This window comes from Hippocampus guttulatus, chromosome 2 (genome assembly GCF_054856545.1).
Source record: "Hippocampus guttulatus isolate MCC_2025c chromosome 2, RoL_Hgut_1.0, whole genome shotgun sequence".
Classification (NCBI taxonomy): domain Eukaryota; kingdom Metazoa; phylum Chordata; class Actinopteri; order Syngnathiformes; family Syngnathidae; genus Hippocampus; species Hippocampus guttulatus.
Window position 1 is genome coordinate 9,903,408 of NC_141262.1, and position 22,063 is coordinate 9,925,470.

The 22,063-nt window shown below is 43.0% G+C and overlaps 1 protein-coding gene across 6 annotated transcripts in view; it reads left to right on the plus strand.

The window, feature by feature from the left end:
- LOC147208451 (protocadherin alpha-C2-like) overlaps positions 1–22,063 on the plus strand; it is a 29,293-nt gene extending 7,230 nt beyond the window's left edge. For 2 of the 6 annotated variants that reach the window (XM_086135300.1, XM_086135263.1), the window contains exons 2-3: positions 18,396–18,433; positions 20,275–22,063. In XM_086135300.1, the coding sequence (XP_085991426.1) occupies positions 18,396–18,407 (12 nt within the window). In that variant the 3' untranslated portion in view covers positions 18,408–18,433; positions 20,275–22,063. Of the gene's footprint in view, positions 1–619; positions 3,204–5,766; positions 8,451–9,130; positions 12,745–15,076; positions 17,462–18,395; positions 18,434–20,274 lie in introns of those variants that run through there. The other 4 variants (XM_086135273.1, XM_086135291.1, XM_086135283.1 and 1 more) reach the window with 4 other exon arrangements.

The following is a 22,063-nucleotide window of genomic DNA, read 5'->3' on the forward strand; positions in this document are numbered from 1 at the left end:
ACTGTAATCATATCACAGAACTCAGTAAATGAAAGAGTCTGTTGTATTTACAATGGGGTGGGGAAGCATTGCGACACTGGTTGCACGCATTAAAATCATAAATGTTGGCGAAAATAAAACAATATTATTGTCGTGAAACATGATTTTTACACGTGCACCCAATGTCCATGCTTTCTTTAAAATGTCAATTCGACAGCCTCTTTTTTTGAGTGATATGTATGAAACCCCAAATCAATTTGTAGCCTATATTCTGGCCTGAGAAAACTGTAGGGGAGTTTAGTGTCATGCTCAAGGCCATCTCACTTAATTTTAGTCATTTCCACATTTCTACGTGTCTTTCAGTGTCTTTTGGTAATTGATCGTATTGCTTGCCACGCTACCACCGTGGTAGGAATGTGAGAGTAGTATAGCTGACCCTCGTGGTGGAAATCTATTTTGACGGGAGCGTTAATTTAATCAATTTATACAGAAACAAACATTTAAATAATTCAGCGCACGTCGTGATACGATCGAAACAATCGTATGGTGGCGCTGTTTGTGATAATATTCAAATGAGACCGCATTCCTGTCGTAATCATCGAACCTCGTCATAGGGCGGTTCTTGAACAAACTGGGCCACTTTGCATTGAAGAAACGATACTCCGCCGATGCGGTCATTTATTCTGTCGAGTATTATCTGGAGTAAATTTGCAAATTCGCGTTTTGGGCAATATTGTGCGCCGAAGTTGGACTGGAAAAAAACACGCATTTGGACCTAGACTGGGGTGCAGTGAGCGCACATGAGAACAATGAGCTCCGCTGCAGTTACGCAGTCACGGCAAAGGTACGTGCTGTTCGTCGTTGTTATTCTTCTCTGGTCTGTGAATCAAATATCCACCTCCGTGACCCATTATTCCATACCCGAGGAAATGAAGGAGGGATCCGTGGTTGCCAACCTTGCCAGCGATCTCGGACTGGACGTTAAAACGCTGAACAAAAGGAAGATGCGTTTGGACATTATTTCAAACAAAAAATATCTGGACGTGAACAAAGACACCGGGGAGCTGTATATCGCTGAGAAGATTGACAGGGAACACATCTGCCCAACAAAATCTCCAGGTTCTTGTTACCTCGGACTAGAAATGATCCTGGAAAACCCGTTAAGAATTTTTAACATCGAAGTTGAAATAATGGACATGAATGACAACGCCCCTCAATTTAGGAGAGACGCCTTTCATTTGGATATATCTGAATCGACACCAAAAGGGGAGAGATTCTCTCTCAGCAATGCAATCGATCCGGATGTAGGCAGTAACACAGTGAAAACGTATCATCTCAGTGAAAGTGAACATTTTAAAATTGAGGTTCAGACGGGGAGGGAAGGAAGGAAAATTGCGGATTTGATTTTGAATAAAGTTTTAGACCGAGAGGAGAAGGCTGTGCACAATTTAATATTAACGGCAGTAGATGGCGGTACACCTCCGCGTTCTGGCACAGCGAGTATTATTGTTCATGTTTTAGACAATAATGACAACGCCCCTCTCTTTGATAATACTATTTACAGTGTTAAAATAATGGAAAATTCCCCCATTGGAAGCCTTGTTATTGATTTAAATGCGACTGATTTGGATGAGGGCTCAAATTCTGATTTAACATACTCATATAGTTTATATACACCAGAGAAAGCACGAGAAACATTTTATTTAAATCCATCTACTGGTGAGATTACTGTGAAAGGAATGTTGAACTATGAGGATTTTAGGATTTATGATATGGAAGTGATAGCAGCAGACAGAGGCGTCAATAGTTTATCAGGACAATGTACGATCAAAATTCAAATTGAGGACATGAATGACAACCACCCAGAAATATCCATTAAATCTTTTCAAAGTCCAGTCAGTGAAAACATTGATGTCGACACAGTGATAGCAGTGGTCAGTGTGAGTGACAAGGACTCAGGCAGTAATGGAGTGGTGGATCTTCGCATTCCAAATAACATGCCTTTTAAACTGAGGGAGTCCTCTGATAACTTTTATAAATTAGTTGTTTCGGAGCCATTAGACCGTGAGAAGGTTCCAGAATACGACATCACCTTCACCGTCACCGACAGAGGCTCCCCTCCTTTAAGTGACAACGAAACCATGACTTTGCAGCTGCTGGATGTGAATGACAACGTCCCACACTTCCCTCAGTCCTTTTATACCATACGTGTGATGGAGAATAACGCCCCTGGCGCCTTGCTCAGCTCCCTCAGTGCGTTTGACCCCGACCTCCATGAGAACCAGTACCTAGTGTACTTCATCCTGGAGAAGGAGATAGCCAACACCTCCATGTCCATGCTCTTCTCCATTAATCCAGAGAACGGCAACCTTTACGCACTCAAGACTTTTGACTATGAGATGGAGAAGGACTTCCTCTTCCACATCGAGGCCAGAGACTCTGGTTCTCCTCCGCTCAGCAGCAACGTGACCGTCCACATCATCATCGTGGATCAGAATGACAACGCCCCGGTCATCGTCTCTCCGTGGCGAGCGCACGGCTCCGTGGTGGAGGAGAAGATCCCCAGATCCACAGATAAAGGCTCCCTGGTGGCCAAGGTGATAGCCTTGGACGTGGATTCCGTGCACAATTCTCGCGTCACCTACCAGTTCCTGCAGGTGACCGACGCCTCCTTGTTCAGTCTGGACCAGTACAACGGGGAGATCCGCACCATGAGGATGTTCAGTTACAAAGATTCTCGTCACCAGAGACTGGTTGTTGTTGCCAAGGACAACGGGGATCCCGCTCTCTCCGCAACAGTCACCATCAAGTTCTCCACGGTGGAAACGGCCGTGAAGGCCTACTCGGACATGACCGAGGTGCCTCTGGAATACGACATCTTCTCGGACCTCAACCTGTATTTGGTCATCGGTCTGGGCTCGGTGTCCTTCCTGCTGCTCATCACCATCCTGGTCACCATCGTGCTCAAGTGCCAGAAGGTCAATCCCAGCAAAGCGGCTCCTCCCTGCAGGAACAGCGTGATGAGCGAGAGGAACTCCACCATCGCAGATTCCACTCTGGTGTCCAACGATGCCTACTGGTACAGTCTGTTCCTAGCAGAGACAAGGAAAGGAAAACTGGTGGTCAGGCAGCCCATGCCGAAGGGCTCCAGATACATTGTGTCCAGTATTCCCAGGAGCACAGGCATGTCTGAGACCAGCGACTCCGCTCCTTCCACTCTGCAGGTATGAGTCAAGTGCATATGATTTGTCAGTGGATTTGTAGAGCTTCACATACATAAAATAGGTGTCAGTCCATACCTGCTCTCATTTTTAGTGCTGATCAACCCCAAATAAAGTTCAGATGTTCTAGTCGGCTTTTTCTGACATTTATAGCCATATCTTAGAGCATAATCCATGGTTCGCAGAGAGCTTTCAGTGTCCAATTTCATTGTTCAAACATAGCAGTTCAGAGAAGGGTACAAATAATTTCCAAGACATTAAATATTCCATGGAACACTATGAAAGTATAGTCACAATGAATTGGGAAAATAATGCGAAACACTAAGAACTGGACATCCCTTTGAACTGATCAAGGAGGCCGTCAAGAGCCCGACAGCAATCTTGAAGGAGATGCAGGAATTTCTGTCAATTACAAGTTGTGTAAGCCTCCTAAAACAGCTGTGGAGCATTTCTTTTATTTATTTCCAAATAAATGTGTTGTACAGGTTATTGGTGTCACAAGTGGTGGAGAAGTTTTGGGATTATTTATCTTCGTCTCTTTCCGTGACATTTGAACAGGGGTGTATAAACTTTTCTCCAGTGTCGCTGTTCTTTTTGGAGGTCATGGGTTGAATGTGAAGCAATGAATGTTCTGCCTCCTCTGGCTGTGTGTCGCACGCTGTTGATTTTGTCATGCTACATATAAATTAGTCACTTTGAAAACGTTGCTTCTGTGTGGGGCAGCAGAGACTTCGAGTGGATATCATGTCTCTGAATTGCATTATTTCTCGCTCCCTGCTCCTCGATACTGTGACAGCACCGCAAAACTTGTTCTTGTGCTGCCATATTAAGGAGCATATCTATTCTTTGAAATGAGCATGAAGGAGTGTGGATTAGGTCTTGAGGAACCTCCACTGGGGAGCTATAATTGAGGAACCTCCAATGCTGGGGTCAGCCACTCCAGTCCTCGCGGGCTTCTAACCTACATGTTTTCGAAATTTCTCTCCTCCAGCACACTTGATTGAAATGATCATGATTGTGATCGGGTTTCTGCAGAGCTTGATGATAATCTTGACCATTTGAATCAGGTGTGTTGGAGGAGGGAAACTTCTAAAACATGCAGGATAAGGTCTCTCGAGGACATGAGTTGGTGATCCCTGCTCTATTGTTTCTTTTGCGGAAGCCTTTCAGCCTCACGACAGACATATATGGACGTATGCTAGCTGGATTGCAGCAAAGCAGCATTCCACAAATTAATAGTTAATTCTATGTTTTTGTAGTTTATTGATCATCTTGGTCGAAATTATGCAGATTTTGTGGACTCTCTATTTAATTTGGGCAGTAATTCTGAAATGACTCCATGGTTACTACGCAACGAAAATCTGTAACAGGATGTAGGCTAATCTTCTCAAATGCATTTACTAATATCAAAAAATTCAAAATGACCCTCAAAGTTTTGATGATCGTGTACAGTTTTTACATTGCACAAAATGGGACTTTTAAATAAAAACAGCTGTTTGTGTTCGTTTTAATAATGCCCCAATTTCAGAAAAAAAAATTCAGTTTGTCAATGCTTGAAATTGAATTCTTTTCACTTTACTCGTGACATGATGCACAGCAGTACATCAACAGCAGACACAAATCATTCCAAAAATCATAAAGATGTACTGTAAGTGAGAGTTGAAGGGGAACTCGGGGATTAAGCCCGTGCAAGCCCGTTAACAATCAGCTCTACTCATAACAGTAACATGCAAACAGTTGTATAGCGTATAGTGCTAGTTTAATGTAATTCCACTTGAAATGCAAAGCATCAAAGTGGATGAGTTTTGAGTGTAATAATTCGTACATGGAGCAGCAGATTCATTTCTTAGACAGGTCAACGAAGTGCCTTCATCTTTAACTTTTGTTCCCGGTAAATGTTGACATTTGCAAACAAACCTAATTTCTTCAAGCGCATATGTTTGGTCAGTGGCATTTTATTGGCACTTTATCAGGATTATGTGGTTTATTGTGGCACTTCAACATACTGTCTTACTCAGGTGGCGAGTAAAAACATTTTTTTGGGACTCACACTTGATCATTGACTTCCACATGAAACTACTGGATCAAATATGTGAAAATAGGACACAGTATATAAGTGACACCCATGCAATAGTATTTTCTGGTTTGAGGAGAATATTGGAGGGGGGTGGGGGGTCTTTTGCCTTGCAGCCCAAGGGCACAACATTGAGTTTCAGCCTTTTACTCATCTCTTTGTGCCAATTAGTGTCTTTTGGCGATAAACCACATCTTTATCACGTTCACATCTGTCCTAATTTGGTTTCAAAAAATAAATTTTTATACGACTCGGTTACTCTCAGCTCATCTCATTTGTGTTCCTGGAGGACTTTAAAAGTGGTGGCAAGTCCAAGTGCTTTATCTAAATAAAATCGAGCGTACAATTTGACAATGAATCATGGGGAAAAAAATGAAACAACAACATTAAAAACACACAAATAGGTCATTCACATAGTCACTTTATACAGTTAAAAACGTAAAATGTTTCAGCGTGGGTCGTGATATAGAATACATTAAAAAAAAACAAAAAAACAGTAGGTTACGGTGGCGCTGTTTTTTTGTATTTCAACGAGAGCCCAAACGTTCACATCGTCATCATCGACTCTCGTCATCGGGCGGTTCTAAATAAACTGGACCACTTGGCAGTGCTGAAATCAACTCTCCTCAATGCGGTCATTTTTTTCTGACGATTATCATCTGGAATACTTTTGCTAAAACGTATTCTGGATTATTTTACGGCGAAATCGGACCCGGACAAACGTACACTGGGACAAAGTGCAGTGAGCGCACGAGAGAACAATGATGTGCGTCGAAGTGATGCAGCCATGGCAAAGGTACGCGCTGTTCGTCGTTGTTATTCTTCTCTCTTTCGTTACTCAAATATCCACCTCCGTGACCCATTATTCGATACCCGAGGAAATGAAGGAGGGATCAGTTGTTGCTAACCTTGCCACCGACCTGGGATTGGATGTCAAAACACTGAATCGGCGGAAGATGCGTTTGGACATTATTTCAAACAAAAAATATCTGGACGTCAACAAAGACACCGGAGAGCTGTATATCGTTGATAAGATCGACAGGGAACACATCTGCCCAACAAAGTCGCCAGGCTCATGCTATTTGAGACTTGAGGTGATCATGGAGAACCCGTTAAGAATTTTTAACATTGAGGTCGAAATAATGGATATGAACGACAACGCCCCTCAATTTCGGAGAGACGCCTTTCATTTGGATGTATCCGAGTCGACACCGAAAGGGGAGAGATTCTCTCTCAGCAATGCAGTCGATCCGGATGTAGGCAGCAATACAGTGAAAACATATCATCTGAGTGAAAGTGAACATTTTAACATTGAGGTTCAGACGGGGAGGGAGGGAACAAAACTCGCAGATTTGATATTGAAGAAGGTTTTAGACCGAGAGAAGCAGGCTGTGCACAATTTAATATTAACGGCAGTAGATGGCGGTACACCTCCGCGTTCTGGCACAGCGAGCATTATTGTTCATGTTTTAGACAATAATGACAACGCCCCTCTCTTTGATAATACTATTTACAGTGTTAAAATAATGGAAAATTCCCCCATTGGAAGCCTTGTTATTGATTTAAATGCGACTGATTTGGATGAGGGCTCAAATTCTGATTTAACATACTCATATAGTTTATATACACCAGAGAAAGCACGAGAAACATTTTATTTAAATCCATCTACTGGTGAGATTACTGTGAAAGGAATGTTGAACTATGAGGATTTTAGGATTTATGATATGGAAGTGATAGCAGCAGACAGAGGCGTCAATAGTTTATCAGGACAATGTACGATCAAAATTCAAATTGAGGACATGAATGACAACCACCCAGAAATATCCATTAAATCGTTTCAAAGTCCAGTCAGTGAAAACATTGATGTCGACACAGTGATAGCAGTGGTGAGTGTGAGTGACAAGGACTCAGGCAATAATGGAGTGGTGGATCTTCGCATTCCAAATAACATGCCTTTTAAACTGAGGGAGTCCACTGATAACTTTTATAAATTAGTTGTTTCGGAGCCATTAGACCGTGAGAAGGTTCCAGAATACGACATCACCTTCACCGTCACCGACAGAGGCTCCCCTCCTTTAAGTGACAATGAAACCATGACTTTGCAGCTGCTGGATGTGAATGACAACGTCCCACACTTCCCTCAGTCCTTTTATACCATACGTGTGATGGAGAATAACGCCCCTGGCGCCTTGCTGAGCTCCCTCAGTGCCTTTGACCCCGACCTCCATGAGAACCAGTACCTAGTGTACTTCATCCTGGAGAAGGAGATAGCCAACACCTCCATGTCCATGCTCTTCTCTATCAATCCAGAGAACGGCAACCTTTACGCACTCAAGACTTTTGACTATGAGATGGAGAAGGACTTCCTCTTCCACATCGAGGCCAGAGACTCTGGTTCTCCTCCGCTCAGCAGCAACGTGACCGTCCACATCATCATCGTGGATCAGAATGACAACGCCCCGGTTATCGTCTCTCCGTGGCGAGCGCACGGCTCCGTGGTGGAGGAGAAGATCCCCAGATCCACAGATAAAGGCTCCCTGGTGGCCAAGGTGATAGCCTTGGACGTGGATTCCGTGCACAACTCTCGCGTCACCTACCAGTTCCTGCAGGTGACCGACGCCTCCTTGTTCAGTCTGGACCAGTACAACGGGGAGATCCGCACCATGAGGATGTTCAGCTACAAAGATTCTCGTCACCAGAGACTGGTTGTTGTTGCCAAGGACAACGGGGATCCCGCTCTCTCCGCTACAGTCACCATCAAGCTGTCCACGGTGGAAACGGCCGTGAAGGCCTACTCGGACATGACCGAGGTGCCTCTGGAATACGACATCTTCTCGGACCTCAACCTGTATTTGGTCATCGGTCTGGGCTCGGTGTCCTTCCTGCTGCTCATCACCATCCTGGTCACCATCGTGCTCAAGTGTCAGAAGGTCAATCCCAGCAAAGCGGCTCCTCCCTGCAGGAACAGCGTGATCAGCGAGAGGAACTCCACCATCGCAGATTCCACTCTGGTGTCCAACGATGCCTACTGGTACAGTCTGTTCCTAGCAGAGACCAGGAAAGGAAAACTGGTGGTCAGGCAGCCCATGCCGAAGGGCTCAAGGTACATTGTGTCCAGTCTTCCCAGGAGCACAGGCATGTCTGAAACTAGCGGCTCGGCTCCTTCCACCTTGCAGGTATGATGAGCGAATGAATCGCTAACTTATCCTTTATTTTAAACCATGACCGACCCTTTATTATCCTGTATAATTTTCAAATAGCTTAGACATATAGAGCTTTTTTTTTGCCTGAAATACACACATGCTAGTCAGGTCACTGATTCAACGTGGGCAAATCAATCAAGAAATTTTACTCACTAAAATGCGAACAATATAAACACTTCAGAATTTACAGCATTCATGCCGGGTTACAGAAAAGAGCAATCCCCACGGTACATACTGAAGAACAAAAATATATATATACAGTATATATATCTATATATAAATATATATATATATATATATATAAATATGCAAGATGCAACAAAGTTTGCTTTCGGAAAAATAGTTGCATGTTAATCTTGATAAATGCCAATATCGGATGCAGTCTTAGTAGACCCTGCCCTCCCAAATACATGATCATAAAAAAAAAAACAATTGCATCGTGCATTCTACAATACTACTCAAGTTATGAATTCCTTGTGGGTGGAAATTAAACAAATAAACTTCCAATAGGATCAGCGGTTCGAATAATGGATGGATGGATAAAATACCCAGTTATTCTAAAGAAACAATGACAATCAATCATAAAACCTCTCCGAAATGATGAAAATACATTACTTGGGTGTCTTCATATTACACAAAGCAAAGCACTCACACAAGATGTGTTCAGTTGAGAACCAAAGTTGTGATCGCCTCTTGAGTTTTTTACCCTGCTTGTGCAATGTGCACAGGGACACATGCCTCCTGTAACCCAAGCTGCCCAGGGAACTAAATCTGACAACAAACAAACATCCCCACACCATAGAACAACGACTTGCTCTGAAAAGTTGCATTTATTTTGACTTTATTGTTGAGTGTCTCAATGTCACTTCACTGCATTTGAGGGTTACCTGACTCTTTCTGTTATATCAAGTCACGAACTAATCTGTCATTAATTTCACACATTGATAGAATACTTTTTTCACATTTGTATTTGTGATTCAGTGTCTGATAATTATTTTTGACGTTGAGTTGACTCTTGGATTGACTTGGGTCCAAAATCTAAGGGAAAGAGTTATGGCATGTAGAACATTTATTCTTTCATTTTGTGGAATAGAACGATCACTAATCATTTTTTTGTTTTCGAAATTCACGTCTTCGTGACCACGGTACGTATTTTTCTACGTTTTTGCTCTATAATTTATGCTGCAGATTTAGTTGCAGATGCAGATTGGGTCACCACAAACCTCACGATCTGTCCGGCGGCACACGACCCCTGAAACTGGTTTCCCCCGGGCCCTAAAATGAATTAAGTTGAGGGAAAGGAGAAGATTTATTTAGGCTCTCCACTTTTGTAAAACACATTGTGTACGCATCTCGTTGAATAAAGTTCTCCACTTTTCAAAGCAAAACAAAATGTACAAAACGAGGGATTAGATTTTTTTGAGTTGATACAATTCGGTGTAATTGGATTTGGTACTCAAAAACATGTTGGAGGAAAAAAGAAAAGGACCGCATGCACAAACCGCCTTGCTTTCCAAAAATAATTACTAGAATTTAAAGCGTGCCTTTTTAGTTGAACGGTAAATTGACGTTTCTCACAAATACAGTATTACTGTTTAAAAATATGATATCAAAGTTGTATAATCACAAACTGCAGATGTTCACCAAGGGCGGATCAAGTCGCTGTTCGCCCAAAAAAAAAATCTCGGTGATGAAGTCATTTCTGAAAACGTATTTCATTGGTGCACGGCGAGGGCTTAAAATATCAGTGAACGGAAAACGAGCCTGCAGGAGAATGTTTTTCGTCTGACTCAGAAAAAAACTCAGATTTGGACTAAACATCACGTTTGATTATTTTAAACAAAGAATGTTCCCCACCAGAAGCTGTGCGCCCTTTCGGCATTCACGCGAAAGGTATGTTGGCGTGTTCATTTTTCTTTGTGCCACAATGAACACCGTGTGGGCCGTCACGCATTACTCCGTTCCCGAAGAGATGGAGGAAGGCTCCGTAGTTGCTAATTTGGCATCGGATTTGGGTTTAGACGTGAGGACGCTGAACAAGAGGAAAATGCGCATCGATGTTGTCTCAAATAAAAAATATCTTGAGATCAACAAGGAAACAGGAGAGCTTTTTGTTCTGGAGAGAATCGACAGGGAGTTACTGTGTCCTTTGAAAACGACCACGTCCTGTTTTATTAAATTAGACGCAGCGATTGAGAATCCAATTCGGATGTTCAACATTGAAGTGGAAGTCACGGATATAAATGACAACGCTCCTCATTTTCGACGAGGTACCATGCATTTGGACATTTCCGAGTCCAGCCCAGTTGGAGAGAGGTTCTCCCTGAATAATGCAGTGGACCCCGATGTTGGGGCCAATTCTGTGCAAAACTACCACCTGAGCTCAAGCCAACATTTTAGTATCGAAATTCAGACGGGGAGAGACGGCACCAAATTTGCAGATTTAATTCTTATAAAGGTGCTGGACAGAGAGGAGCAGGCTGTTCATCATCTCATCCTCACTGCGGTGGACGGTGGAGTTCCCACGCGCACGGGCACGGCCAGCATCATTGTTCGAGTCCTGGACGTCAATGACAACGCCCCGTCATTTGACAAAGACAAATACTTAGTAGAAGTGATGGAGAACTCCCCTATTGGCAGTCTGGTGATTCAATTAAATGCCACTGATTTAGATGAAGGCTCCAATTCAGATGTGCTTTATTCTTATAGTTTATACACGTCAGAAAGAACACAGAATGTGTTTACTTTAAATCAAGAAAATGGAGAAATAAGAGTGAAGGAGATGATTAATTATGAAGATTTGAAATCTTATGAAATGGAAGTCATCGCAAGCGATAAGGGGCTCAACCCCTTATCCGGCCAATGTAAGGTGACGATACAAGTGACAGATATGAATGACAACCACCCAGAAATTTCGATCAAGTCCTTTCAAAGCCCGATGAAAGAAAACATACCTGTAGACACCGTGATAGCAGTTGTGAGTGTGAGTGATAAGGACTCAGGTAATAATGGAGTGGTGGATATTCACATTCCAAACAATATGCCTTTTAAACTGACGCAGTCCTCAGATAGCCATTTTAAGTTAGTTGTTTCGGAGCCATTAGACCGTGAGAAGGTTCCAGAATACGACATCACCTTCACCGTCACCGACAGAGGCTCCCCTCCTTTAAGTGACAACGAAACCATGACTTTGCAGCTGCTGGATGTGAATGACAACGTCCCACACTTCCCTCAGTCCTTTTATACCATACGTGTGATGGAGAATAACGCCCCTGGCGCCTTGCTCAGCTCCCTCAGTGCCTTTGACCCCGACCTCCATGAGAACCAGTACCTAGTGTACTTCATCCTGGAGAAGGAGATAGCCAACACCTCCATGTCCATGCTCTTCTCCATCAATCCAGAGAACGGCAACCTTTACGCACTCAAGACTTTTGACTATGAGATGGAGAAGGACTTCCTCTTCCACATCGAGGCCAGAGACTCTGGTTCTCCTCCGCTCAGCAGCAACGTGACCGTCCACATCATCATCGTGGATCAGAATGACAACGCCCCGGTTATCGTCTCTCCTTGGCGAGCGCACGGCTCCGTGGTGGAGGAGAAGATCCCCAGATCCACAGATAAAGGCTCCCTGGTGGCCAAAGTGATAGCCTTGGATGTAGATTCCGTGCACAATTCTCGCGTCACCTACCAGTTCCTCCAGGTGACCGACGCCTCCTTGTTCAGTCTGGACCAGTACAACGGGGAGATCCGCACCATGAGGATGTTCAGCTACAAAGATTCTCGTCACCAGAGACTGGTTGTTGTAGCCAAGGACAACGGGGATCCCGCTCTCTCCGCCACAGTCACCATTAAGCTGTCCACGGTGGAAACGGCCGTGAAGGCCTACTCGGACATGACCGAGGTGCCTCTGGAATACGACATCTTCTCGGACCTCAACCTGTATTTGGTCATCGGTCTGGGCTCGGTGTCCTTCCTGCTGCTCATCACCATCCTGGTCACCATCGTGCTCAAGTGCCAGAAGGTCAATCCCAGCAAAGCGGCTCCTCCCTGCAGGAACAGCGTGATCAGCGAGAGGAACTCCACCATCGCAGATTCCACTCTGGTGTCCAACGATGCCTACTGGTACAGTCTGTTCCTCGCAGAGACCAGGAAAGGAAAACTGGTGGTCAGGCAGCCCATGCCGAAGGGCTCAAGGTACATTGTGTCCAGTATTCCCAGGAGCACAGGCATGTCTGAGACCAGCGACTCTGCTCCTTCCACCTTGCAGGTATCATGACACGCTTGTCCAACATTTGCAATGATCTAAAAACCCCAGTGATTATATATGAAGTGCACTTCCAGTACGTAACCAAGACAGCACCGTCTTCCTTTCAAATGATAACTTTTTAAAATGTATTCTTAATGTCATTTAATACTGAACTAATAAATACAGTACCCATCAATTAAAATAAATTTTAGGGTAAATCACACAATCCTCTGGCACTGATAAATGTCCTTATTGATTTCTGTCAAGATCCTGCCTCAATCTAAAGTTTTGAAAGTGTTCTGGAAAAGGAATAAAGTAGTGTTTTATTTTGTTTATTAATTACATGGAAATGAAAACAAATCTTGGAAATATAAATGAGGGGGCAAGTTATTATGAAAGTGATTTAAAAAAAGAAAGCTTGAAAAGTGACAATAGTTTGAAATAGCGATTTTATCTACATCTTCAAGATTTAAAATAAACTTGTACAGCAGTGCTTCCCAACCTTTTCTTGCGACAAGACATCCATTCGAAAAATCAATGCACACCACCTTACAAAAACGTTGCAAAAAGTATGGGAACCGGGAAAAAAAATTAAAGCAAAAAAACATGGCTTTAGTATGAAATCTGGCCACTTCAAAACTGACATGCCTAAACGGAAACCGTGTCTTGTTTTGTTTTATGAATGGCAGCAGGTGGATAAACAGGTTTTGTAACTTCTCAGTCCCATGGAGGAGCATTTACCTATTGTTCTACCCGTTACTCTAGTCCCCGGCTTCGTTAAAAAAAACAAAAGATATGTCTATAATTAACACATAATAGTTTTGGGACAAATTAAGTAAAATATTGGATCATTTCCACAAGGCACCTTGGTTGAGAATCACTGTTCTGCTGTATAAACACTGATTGCTTGACTAACAGATTAGTAGTGGTGATAAAACATGAGGAAAAAAACAAAAAACATATTTTTTACAAACTATCAGTATTATCCTGATGTTGCATGTTTGCATTGTTGCAAAACAAAGCAAACGACAAACGGAATTCCAGTATCACTAAGTAGAATGTTGTGTGGGTTTGACACCCTGACCACCTTGTCACTCACACAACTGGAGCTTTATCAATTGTACAGTACTCTTTGTGCACTCATTTTTTAAAATTGCAAATAATTCACAATGCTTGTGCTGTTGTTTTCACATCGAGGTGAGATTTACACCAAATTCCCCTTCAAACAATTCCATGAGCAATGGAACTTTCTGCACTTGGCTTGCCAAAACTTTACCGTATTCTCACTCTTTTGATGGCACGTTGGAGTCTTTCACTTAAATGAGGCTTACTATTTGATTCAAACACATTAGCATGCTTGAACTAGTACACCTGAATTCTTTAAATATAACACATTTCATACACTTGCATATTCAAGTTTATAGTGCATCTCATCTTTAGGATATTGCCTAATATGGGAACTATTAGTACACAGGCGGAAATCAAACTCAGATGGTCTTTTCCTAGAGAGTTGATTTACAAATCAAAGTGTGCTGGATAGATGGATGATTCACAGCCAGAGAGAGAAAATAACTTATCAAGAGATGTTAAGGGAATTTAGTCAGTGTAATGAAAATACCCCACAGTAGCTGTGGCCATATTATTTACAACCAGTAGGCCCACTTGTAATATACCCCAAAGTTGTCTGTATACACTGAAAAGTGTGACGTTTTTTTTCTGAATAAGTCTTGCATTTTTTAAATAACATTTTACATATTATATGACATATCTCACGTTAGTTTTGTGCATTGGAATTATTACCCCAACACAACAAACAGCTCAAGTATAGTTTGAAGTTGACGATAAAACAAAGTTTGGTGTTTTAATTAGAACGAACATACATTTTAAAACGTCTTGCAAACAGTTATCGGTACCTTATGTTATTCTTTCCGATGTAAACACTGACTGTGCTGAAGTTTATTCATTAATTAAGATATGTAACGGGGTGGCGCTGAAAACATTTGACGTGATTTCGTTATGCAATGCAATCAGGACTCAGTGGGCTTTTTATAATTACACGGCGGAATGGCCGTTGTTTTGAAGTGCTGTAAGGACTCTTCAAAACGAGTTTCGTCGCTGCTGTCCACCAAATCTCTAACACCGGTGATGTCACCGGTATCGCAAATTCTAATTGGAGGAGGACACGGAGACGGACGTTTCAACACTGACGTCACACTGCTCACGAGGGGGGGAAACAGTGGAACAGTATTAACGTTCTCGTGTGCTTCTTCGTTGAATAGGGGAGCGGCTCTTCATACATTTCGTCGCGTTTAAAGGACTTAACATCAATATGACGCACGGCTGCAGTAAGTTAGTCGAGACGCGGCCACTTGTCATTCTTCTCTTTTTATGCACGTTGGTGGACCCGATGTCGTCTGTCACTCACTACTCGATTCCTGAAGAAATGGAGGAAGGTTCAGTCGTTGCTAATTTGGCGTCCGATTTGGGTTTAGAAGTGCGGACGCTCAACAAGAGGAAAATGCGCATCGATGGTGTCGCAAATAAAAAATATCTAGACATCAACAAAGACACGGGAGAGCTCTTCATTTTGGAGAGAATCGACAGAGAATTGCTGTGCACCTTCAAAACGACCGCGTATTGCTCTCTGAAATTGGACGCAACGATTGAAAATCCCATTCGCATGTTTAACATTGAAGTGGAAATCATGGATATGAATGATAATGCTCCTCATTTTCGAAGAGGGACCATGCATTTGGACATCTCCGAGTCGAGCCCGGTTGGAGAGAGGTTCTCCCTGAATAATGCAGTGGACCCCGATGTTGGGGCCAATTCTGTGCAAAACTACCACCTGAGCTCAAGCCAACATTTTAGTATCGAAATTCAGACGGGGAGAGACGGCACCAAATTTGCAGATTTAATTCTTATAAAGGTGCTGGACAGAGAGCAGCAGGCTGTTCATCATCTCATCCTCACTGCGGTGGACGGTGGAGTTCCCACGCGCACGGGCACGGCCAGCATCATTGTTCGAGTCCTGGACGTCAATGACAACGCCCCATCATTTGACAAAGACAAATACTTAGTAGACGTGATGGAGAACTCCCCTATTGGCAGTCTGGTGATTCAATTAAATGCCACTGATTTAGATGAAGGCTCCAATTCAGATGTGCTTTATTCTTATAGTTTATACACGTCAGAAAGAACACAGAATGTGTTTACTTTAAATCAAGAAAATGGTGAAATCAGAGTGAAGGAGATGATTAATTATGAAGATTTAAAATCTTATGAAATGGAAGTCATCGCAAGCGATAAGGGGCTCAACCCCTTATCCGGCCAATGTAAGGTGACGATACAAGTGACAGATATGAATGACAACCACCCAGAAATTTCGATCAAGTCCTTTCAAAGCCCGATTAAAGAAAACATACCTGTAGACACTGTGATAGCAGTTGTGAGTGTGAGTGATAATGACTCAGGTAATAATGGAGTGGTGGATATTCACATTCCAAACAATATGCCTTTTAAACTGACGGAGTCCTCAGATAGCCATTTTAAGTTAGTTGTTTCGGAGCCATTAGACCGTGAGAAGGTTCCAGAATACGACATCACCTTCACCGTCACCGACAGAGGCTCCCCTCCTTTAAGTGACAACGAAACCACGACTTTGCAGCTGCTGGATGTGAATGACAACGTCCCACACTTCCCTCAGTCCTTTTATACCATACGTGTGATGGAGAATAACGCCCCTGGCGCCTTGCTGAGCTCCCTCAGTGCCTTTGACCCCGACCTCCATGAGAACCAGTACCTAGTGTACTTCATCCTGGAGAAGGAGATAGCCAACACCTCCATGTCCATGCTCTTCTCCATCAATCCAGAGAACGGCAACCTTTACGCGCTCAAGACTTTTGACTATGAGATGGAGAAGGACTTCCTCTTCCACATCGAGGCCAGAGACTCTGGTTCTCCTCCGCTCAGCAGCAACGTGACCGTCCACATCATCATCGTGGATCAGAATGACAACGCCCCGGTTATCGTCTCTCCGTGGCGAGCGCACGGCTCCGTGGTGGAGGAGAAGATCCCCAGATCCACAGATAAAGGCTCCCTGGTGGCCAAGGTGATAGCCTTGGACGTGGATTCCGTGCACAACTCTCGCGTCACCTACCAGTTCCTGCAGGTGACCGACGCCTCCTTGTTCAGTCTGGACCAGTACAACGGGGAGATCCGCACCATGAGGATGTTCAGCTACAAAGATTCTCGTCACCAGAGACTGGTTGTTGTAGCCAAGGACAACGGGGATCCCGCTCTCTCCGCCACAGTCACCATTAAGCTGTCCACGGTGGAAACGGCCGTGAAGGCCTACTCGGACATGACCGAGGTGCCTCTGGAATACGACATCTTCTCGGACCTCAACCTGTATTTGGTCATCGGTCTGGGCTCGGTGTCCTTCCTGCTGCTCATCACCATCCTGGTCACCATCGTGCTCAAGTGCCAGAAGGTCAAGCCCAGCAAAGCGGCTCCTCCCTGCAGGAACAGCGTGATCAGCGAGAGGAACTCCACCATCGCAGATTCCACTCTGGTGTCCAACGATGCCTACTGGTACAGTCTGTTCCTAGCAGAGACCAGGAAAGGAAAACTGGTGGTCAGGCAGCCCATGCCGAAGGGCTCCAGATACATTGTGTCCAGTATTCCCAGGAGCTCAGGCATGTCTGAAACTAGCGGCTCGGCTCCTTCCACCTTGCAGGTAAAAAATATTTGCTACTTCAACAGCAATGATGAAGACTGAAGAGCAGTATCCAGTTCTGCAGTCACAGTGCAGCATTTGCTCAATGATTTTAAGTATCACAGTTAAATTCCAATTTTAAATGTGTCAAAGTGCAGGCTGGACGGTAGAAGAATAATCAATTAATAAATAACTTTTTATGGCACTCATTTTGTGTACTATGTATATTTCGCTTGTACTGCATCGCATTGATCCGTGCAAACTATTTATAAAACTTGGAGATATTTTTGCGCCTGAGTGCATGCATGTGGTCCCTATGTGTGAATGGATAAAGTGTGTTTGTTTTTCTCCATGCCTTGTAATATGCCTAAACAAAAACTATATCAAGTACTCTGAGCAACTGTTGACGTTAAAACTGGTAGGTACGGATAGAGGTGTTCCATCTAAGAGTGTAGGAGTGAAAATACAAATATAACATCAACATCAACAAAACCGTGCACAGATGTCTTTGTAATACCACCACAAATTATCGTGGGGTTAAAGGTTACTTGATTGTTGTAAATTTTGTGTCCACGTGGCTTCATTCCATGAATAATGTTTTACAAAGCAGCACCCGCCCAACTAAACAAAAGTAGACAAAAATAAAACAAAAACTACAAAATGAAATGGATTAAAACTGTTTTGGAGGTTTTCTTCTCATGTATGACACCATTTTCTGCCCTTTTCTATCCAGGTAAGTGTAAGATCTTCTAGAAACAATGTTTTAACATGTTAAATTTGTGTTTTAATGGTCCATGTGTCTCTATTAATCAGGGCCACAGTTGCTGAATCTCGCAACTTTGTTCAGCTTGTCTCTGCATGGAAGCACTCATCACAGGCTACTTTAACAACAACTTCTTTTTATCAGCCCTGTAATAACCTCATCTCACCCTTTCTTTTTCTTCCCACTCTAAAGTACCCTAAATGAGGGAAGGCCACCCTGCAACAATGGAGGTATGCAGGAGTCTCACTCTCAGCTGATGCGCTTTGAAAATGTCTTCTGTTTGAACTGTTTTGTTTCCCTTTCTGTTGTTACTCTTCTCAGTTGATGTTTCGAAATTCTGTTGTATTCCTCTTATACCCCAAAGTCACAATGCCCACATCTTCACGCCCACATTTTGTCTGCGGGTGATCACATCAATACCATACTTAAAGCAAACCAATGCTAGAAAAAACAAACAAACAAACAAACAAACAAACAAGGCGGCCCGGTAGTCCAGTGGTTAGCACGTCGGCTTCACAGTGCAGAGGTACCGGGTTCGATTCCAGCTCCGGCCTCCCTGTGTGGAGTTTGCATGTTCTCCCCGGGCCTGCGTGGGTTTTCTCCGGGTGCTCCGGTTTCCTCCCACATTCCAAAAACATGCGTGGCAGGCTGATTGAACACTCTAAATTGTCCCTAGGTGTGAGTGTGCGCGTGCATGGTTGTTCGTCTCTGTGTGCCCTGCGATTGGCTGGCAACCGATTCAGGGTGTCCTCCGCCTACTGCCCGAAGACGGCTGGGATAGGCTCCAGCACCCCCCGCGACCCTAGTGAGGATAAAGCGGTTCGGAAGATGACTGACAAACAAACAAAAAAATAACACTAGCAAGAACAATACCGTTTTTGTCTTGCTCTTCGTCCAGAAAGTGCACTTAATTAATGACCCCTAATCTTGGCCACAATCACAATAGGTAGTGCCGGCTTATCTGACACTTTGTTGTCAAGATTGACACAATTAGAGGATTTACTACACATGTGAAGTATTCTTCAAAGTCTGCAGTATGTGGACAAAGTGATGGCTCACCTGCAGCCAGTCCTTAAATGCACCTGTTGACTTATTATATGAAACCGAACACAACTATAGACGCAACACTTAGGTGCTCATCTGTTCTCGAATGACCTTTAATTGTGGGTCGCCTAAGGCTCACCTGTGCAATAAATGTATTTGCTGTGCATCAGGTAAATGGTGGTCACGCCAGACACTGACTGGTTTTCTGCCTGCCCACCCCCAGTCTCCCTCCCCGCACACAATTGAGTAAAACTGCACATTTTAGAGTGGTCTATTATTTTCGGCAGCCTAAGGCACACCTGTGCAATAATTTTGCTGTCTAATCAGCACCTCTCAGCAAAGTAGAAATGTTCACCGGGACAGATTTAGACACATTTTTGAACATATGAGCAAAACAGGCCTTTTGTTTACTCAATTGTTGGGGGGTTTCAGATCGTTTTTAAGTAGATGTATGGTCGACTTCAATCCAGGTCCAGATGACTTTATTTTGTGCAACCACGTGACAAAATAAAATTGAGTAAATTCAACGCACCATTTTTGTCAAAGTTTGGCTTGCAGAAAATGTGAGCAGAAACAACAGAGTTGCGGTTGTATTTTCTTTTCAGTGTACTTGCTGACTTTACTGCGCATTTAAAAAACATCTTTAAATTGTTACAAATGCATGTTAGGATTATGTTTTTTTCCCCAAATCATTCCAAAATAATATTCCTATAATGAAGTGTCTGTCACACTGCATTAGTTACAACTGTAAACAGACTCAAATGTCTGACACTTTTCATGTCTGACCTATTCTTTTGTGCAGGGGATGTGAAAATGAGTCCCGTCACCCAGTTTCCTAGCAACCACACTCCTCCTCATATTTCCCAAGCATGGTGTGTTCAGTGACAGTGTGTACATTCAAGGATCCGTCCGACCCTTTCTTCGGCCTGCTGCCTCCCCATCTTAATCTTAGAATGCATGTCAGCCTGACAAGTCATGTGGCTATCTGTAGTTTTTTAAATACTGAATCTTTGTGTCTCATTGACAGGCATCCACAACCAGGAGCACTCGATCCACATGAAGGCCAGAACTCCCCACCTGCATATCCGACCAATCGAGATGGGAGAACCCAAGAGGAAAAGCGAGAACCCTGAATTGACATCACGCTCATACCTGTCATGCTCAGCCCGGATCCTCATACTTGACACCCACTGAATGCTGCCGCGTCAATGAGGAAACAACTCCCACTCCTTGTAATCCCCTCCATCTGTACTCTTTAAGCACATGAAAAGCCAATTTAAGCCTTTTTGATAAACTCTTCAGTGTGCACGGTATGACCGTGTGGCTTCAAATATGCTTCATCTCTAAAAATATGTCACAAGAAATGTGATTTGCCAAGAAACGTGTGAATAGTCCAAAAAGCCCCCAAAAAGGGGGACAATATAAGTGTGCAATGAAATGTGGAAATCCCAAAAGGAGATTCTTGCTTCGTCGAAATGACCGCCCATCATGTGTACAGTATTTTACAATTTTCTCCATTTTGTCTTTTGCATTTTCTGTATTAATGGCAATGGAAATGGCACAGTATACCCAATGTTTAACAAAAAAAAAAAAAACATGCGGTTTGTAGGAATTAAATCTGAATTTTATAAATAGTAATTTTAGGTTTTGTAAATGATGTTGCGAGCAAAGGCGACAGTGATGAATGAGTGTGCAGAATGATTCAGGTGACTTAATCAACCTATTGTCGTGAGGATTTAAGGATACTCTGGACAAGAACTAATGCACTAGCTCATTGATTACAATTAGCAGTGCTCAAGATATTCGTGGTTAAACTTGCCCCCCTTCTTGCTTATCGTCAAAACAGTTTGGAAATGATGGCAACTTAGAGCGGCTTCAGCCCATGTACATTCTAATGGTTAAAAATTGGCCACTGTAACTGTCATGTGGTATCGACTCTTACTGCAAAACGATCTCCTGCAACCCACTTGACTTGTTAGGTTTACAAATGCAGGAGAGTGATGCCTTTTGTCAGTGTTCACCTGCTTTCACTTTTTTATTTTTTATTTTTTGCATGGAATAACCGTCATAGATTTTTAGGGCGTGTACAACTCATTTTCTGTATCAACAACAATTGTGCTCTCAGAACAAAATAGAAGTGGGGCAAAAAGAAGAGGAACAGGACAGTTGTGTATAGTGTTTTCCTTTTGACCACGGTTCTTCTTGAATATGAATTACTCAACTATAGACTATAAGACTCTCCTTGTAGATACACTGTATGTCATATTGTTTACTTTTGTCATTTAAGAAGACAAATTGTGGATGTCGCCGACCATCAGCACTGTCTGACGTGTAACACGATACAATATATACAAAATATTTACAGTACTGCAATTGTGTATTTGTCACACAAATGAAAGCTGTGCTCGAGTGTATTACAACTCGACCTGCGATACAATACGGAAAGTCTTTACAGAGAACCATAGGTACCACATTGTGGCATTTCTTGCACATCTGGGTATTAAAAGGCCTTTTCCCACTTCTGGACTGAAGATAACCGCATCAAATCAGGAGTGCAAACAATTATTAGAAATGCGATTTCAACAATGCTGTCGTCCCCATCATTGCAGTGCTAATCACATCAACTACAGTAAATATTAAATTGATATTGTGCAGTCAATCACTGGCTTACATGTACAAAGTTGTAATGTTTTACAGGCAAATACATCAAATAAGTGCATTTGTACAGTGGTGCTTTGACTGTGAGATACAATAGTTGTGTGTGTATGTAATGTGATCTTATCATATGGCAGACGAAATAAAAACATGCAAACTAA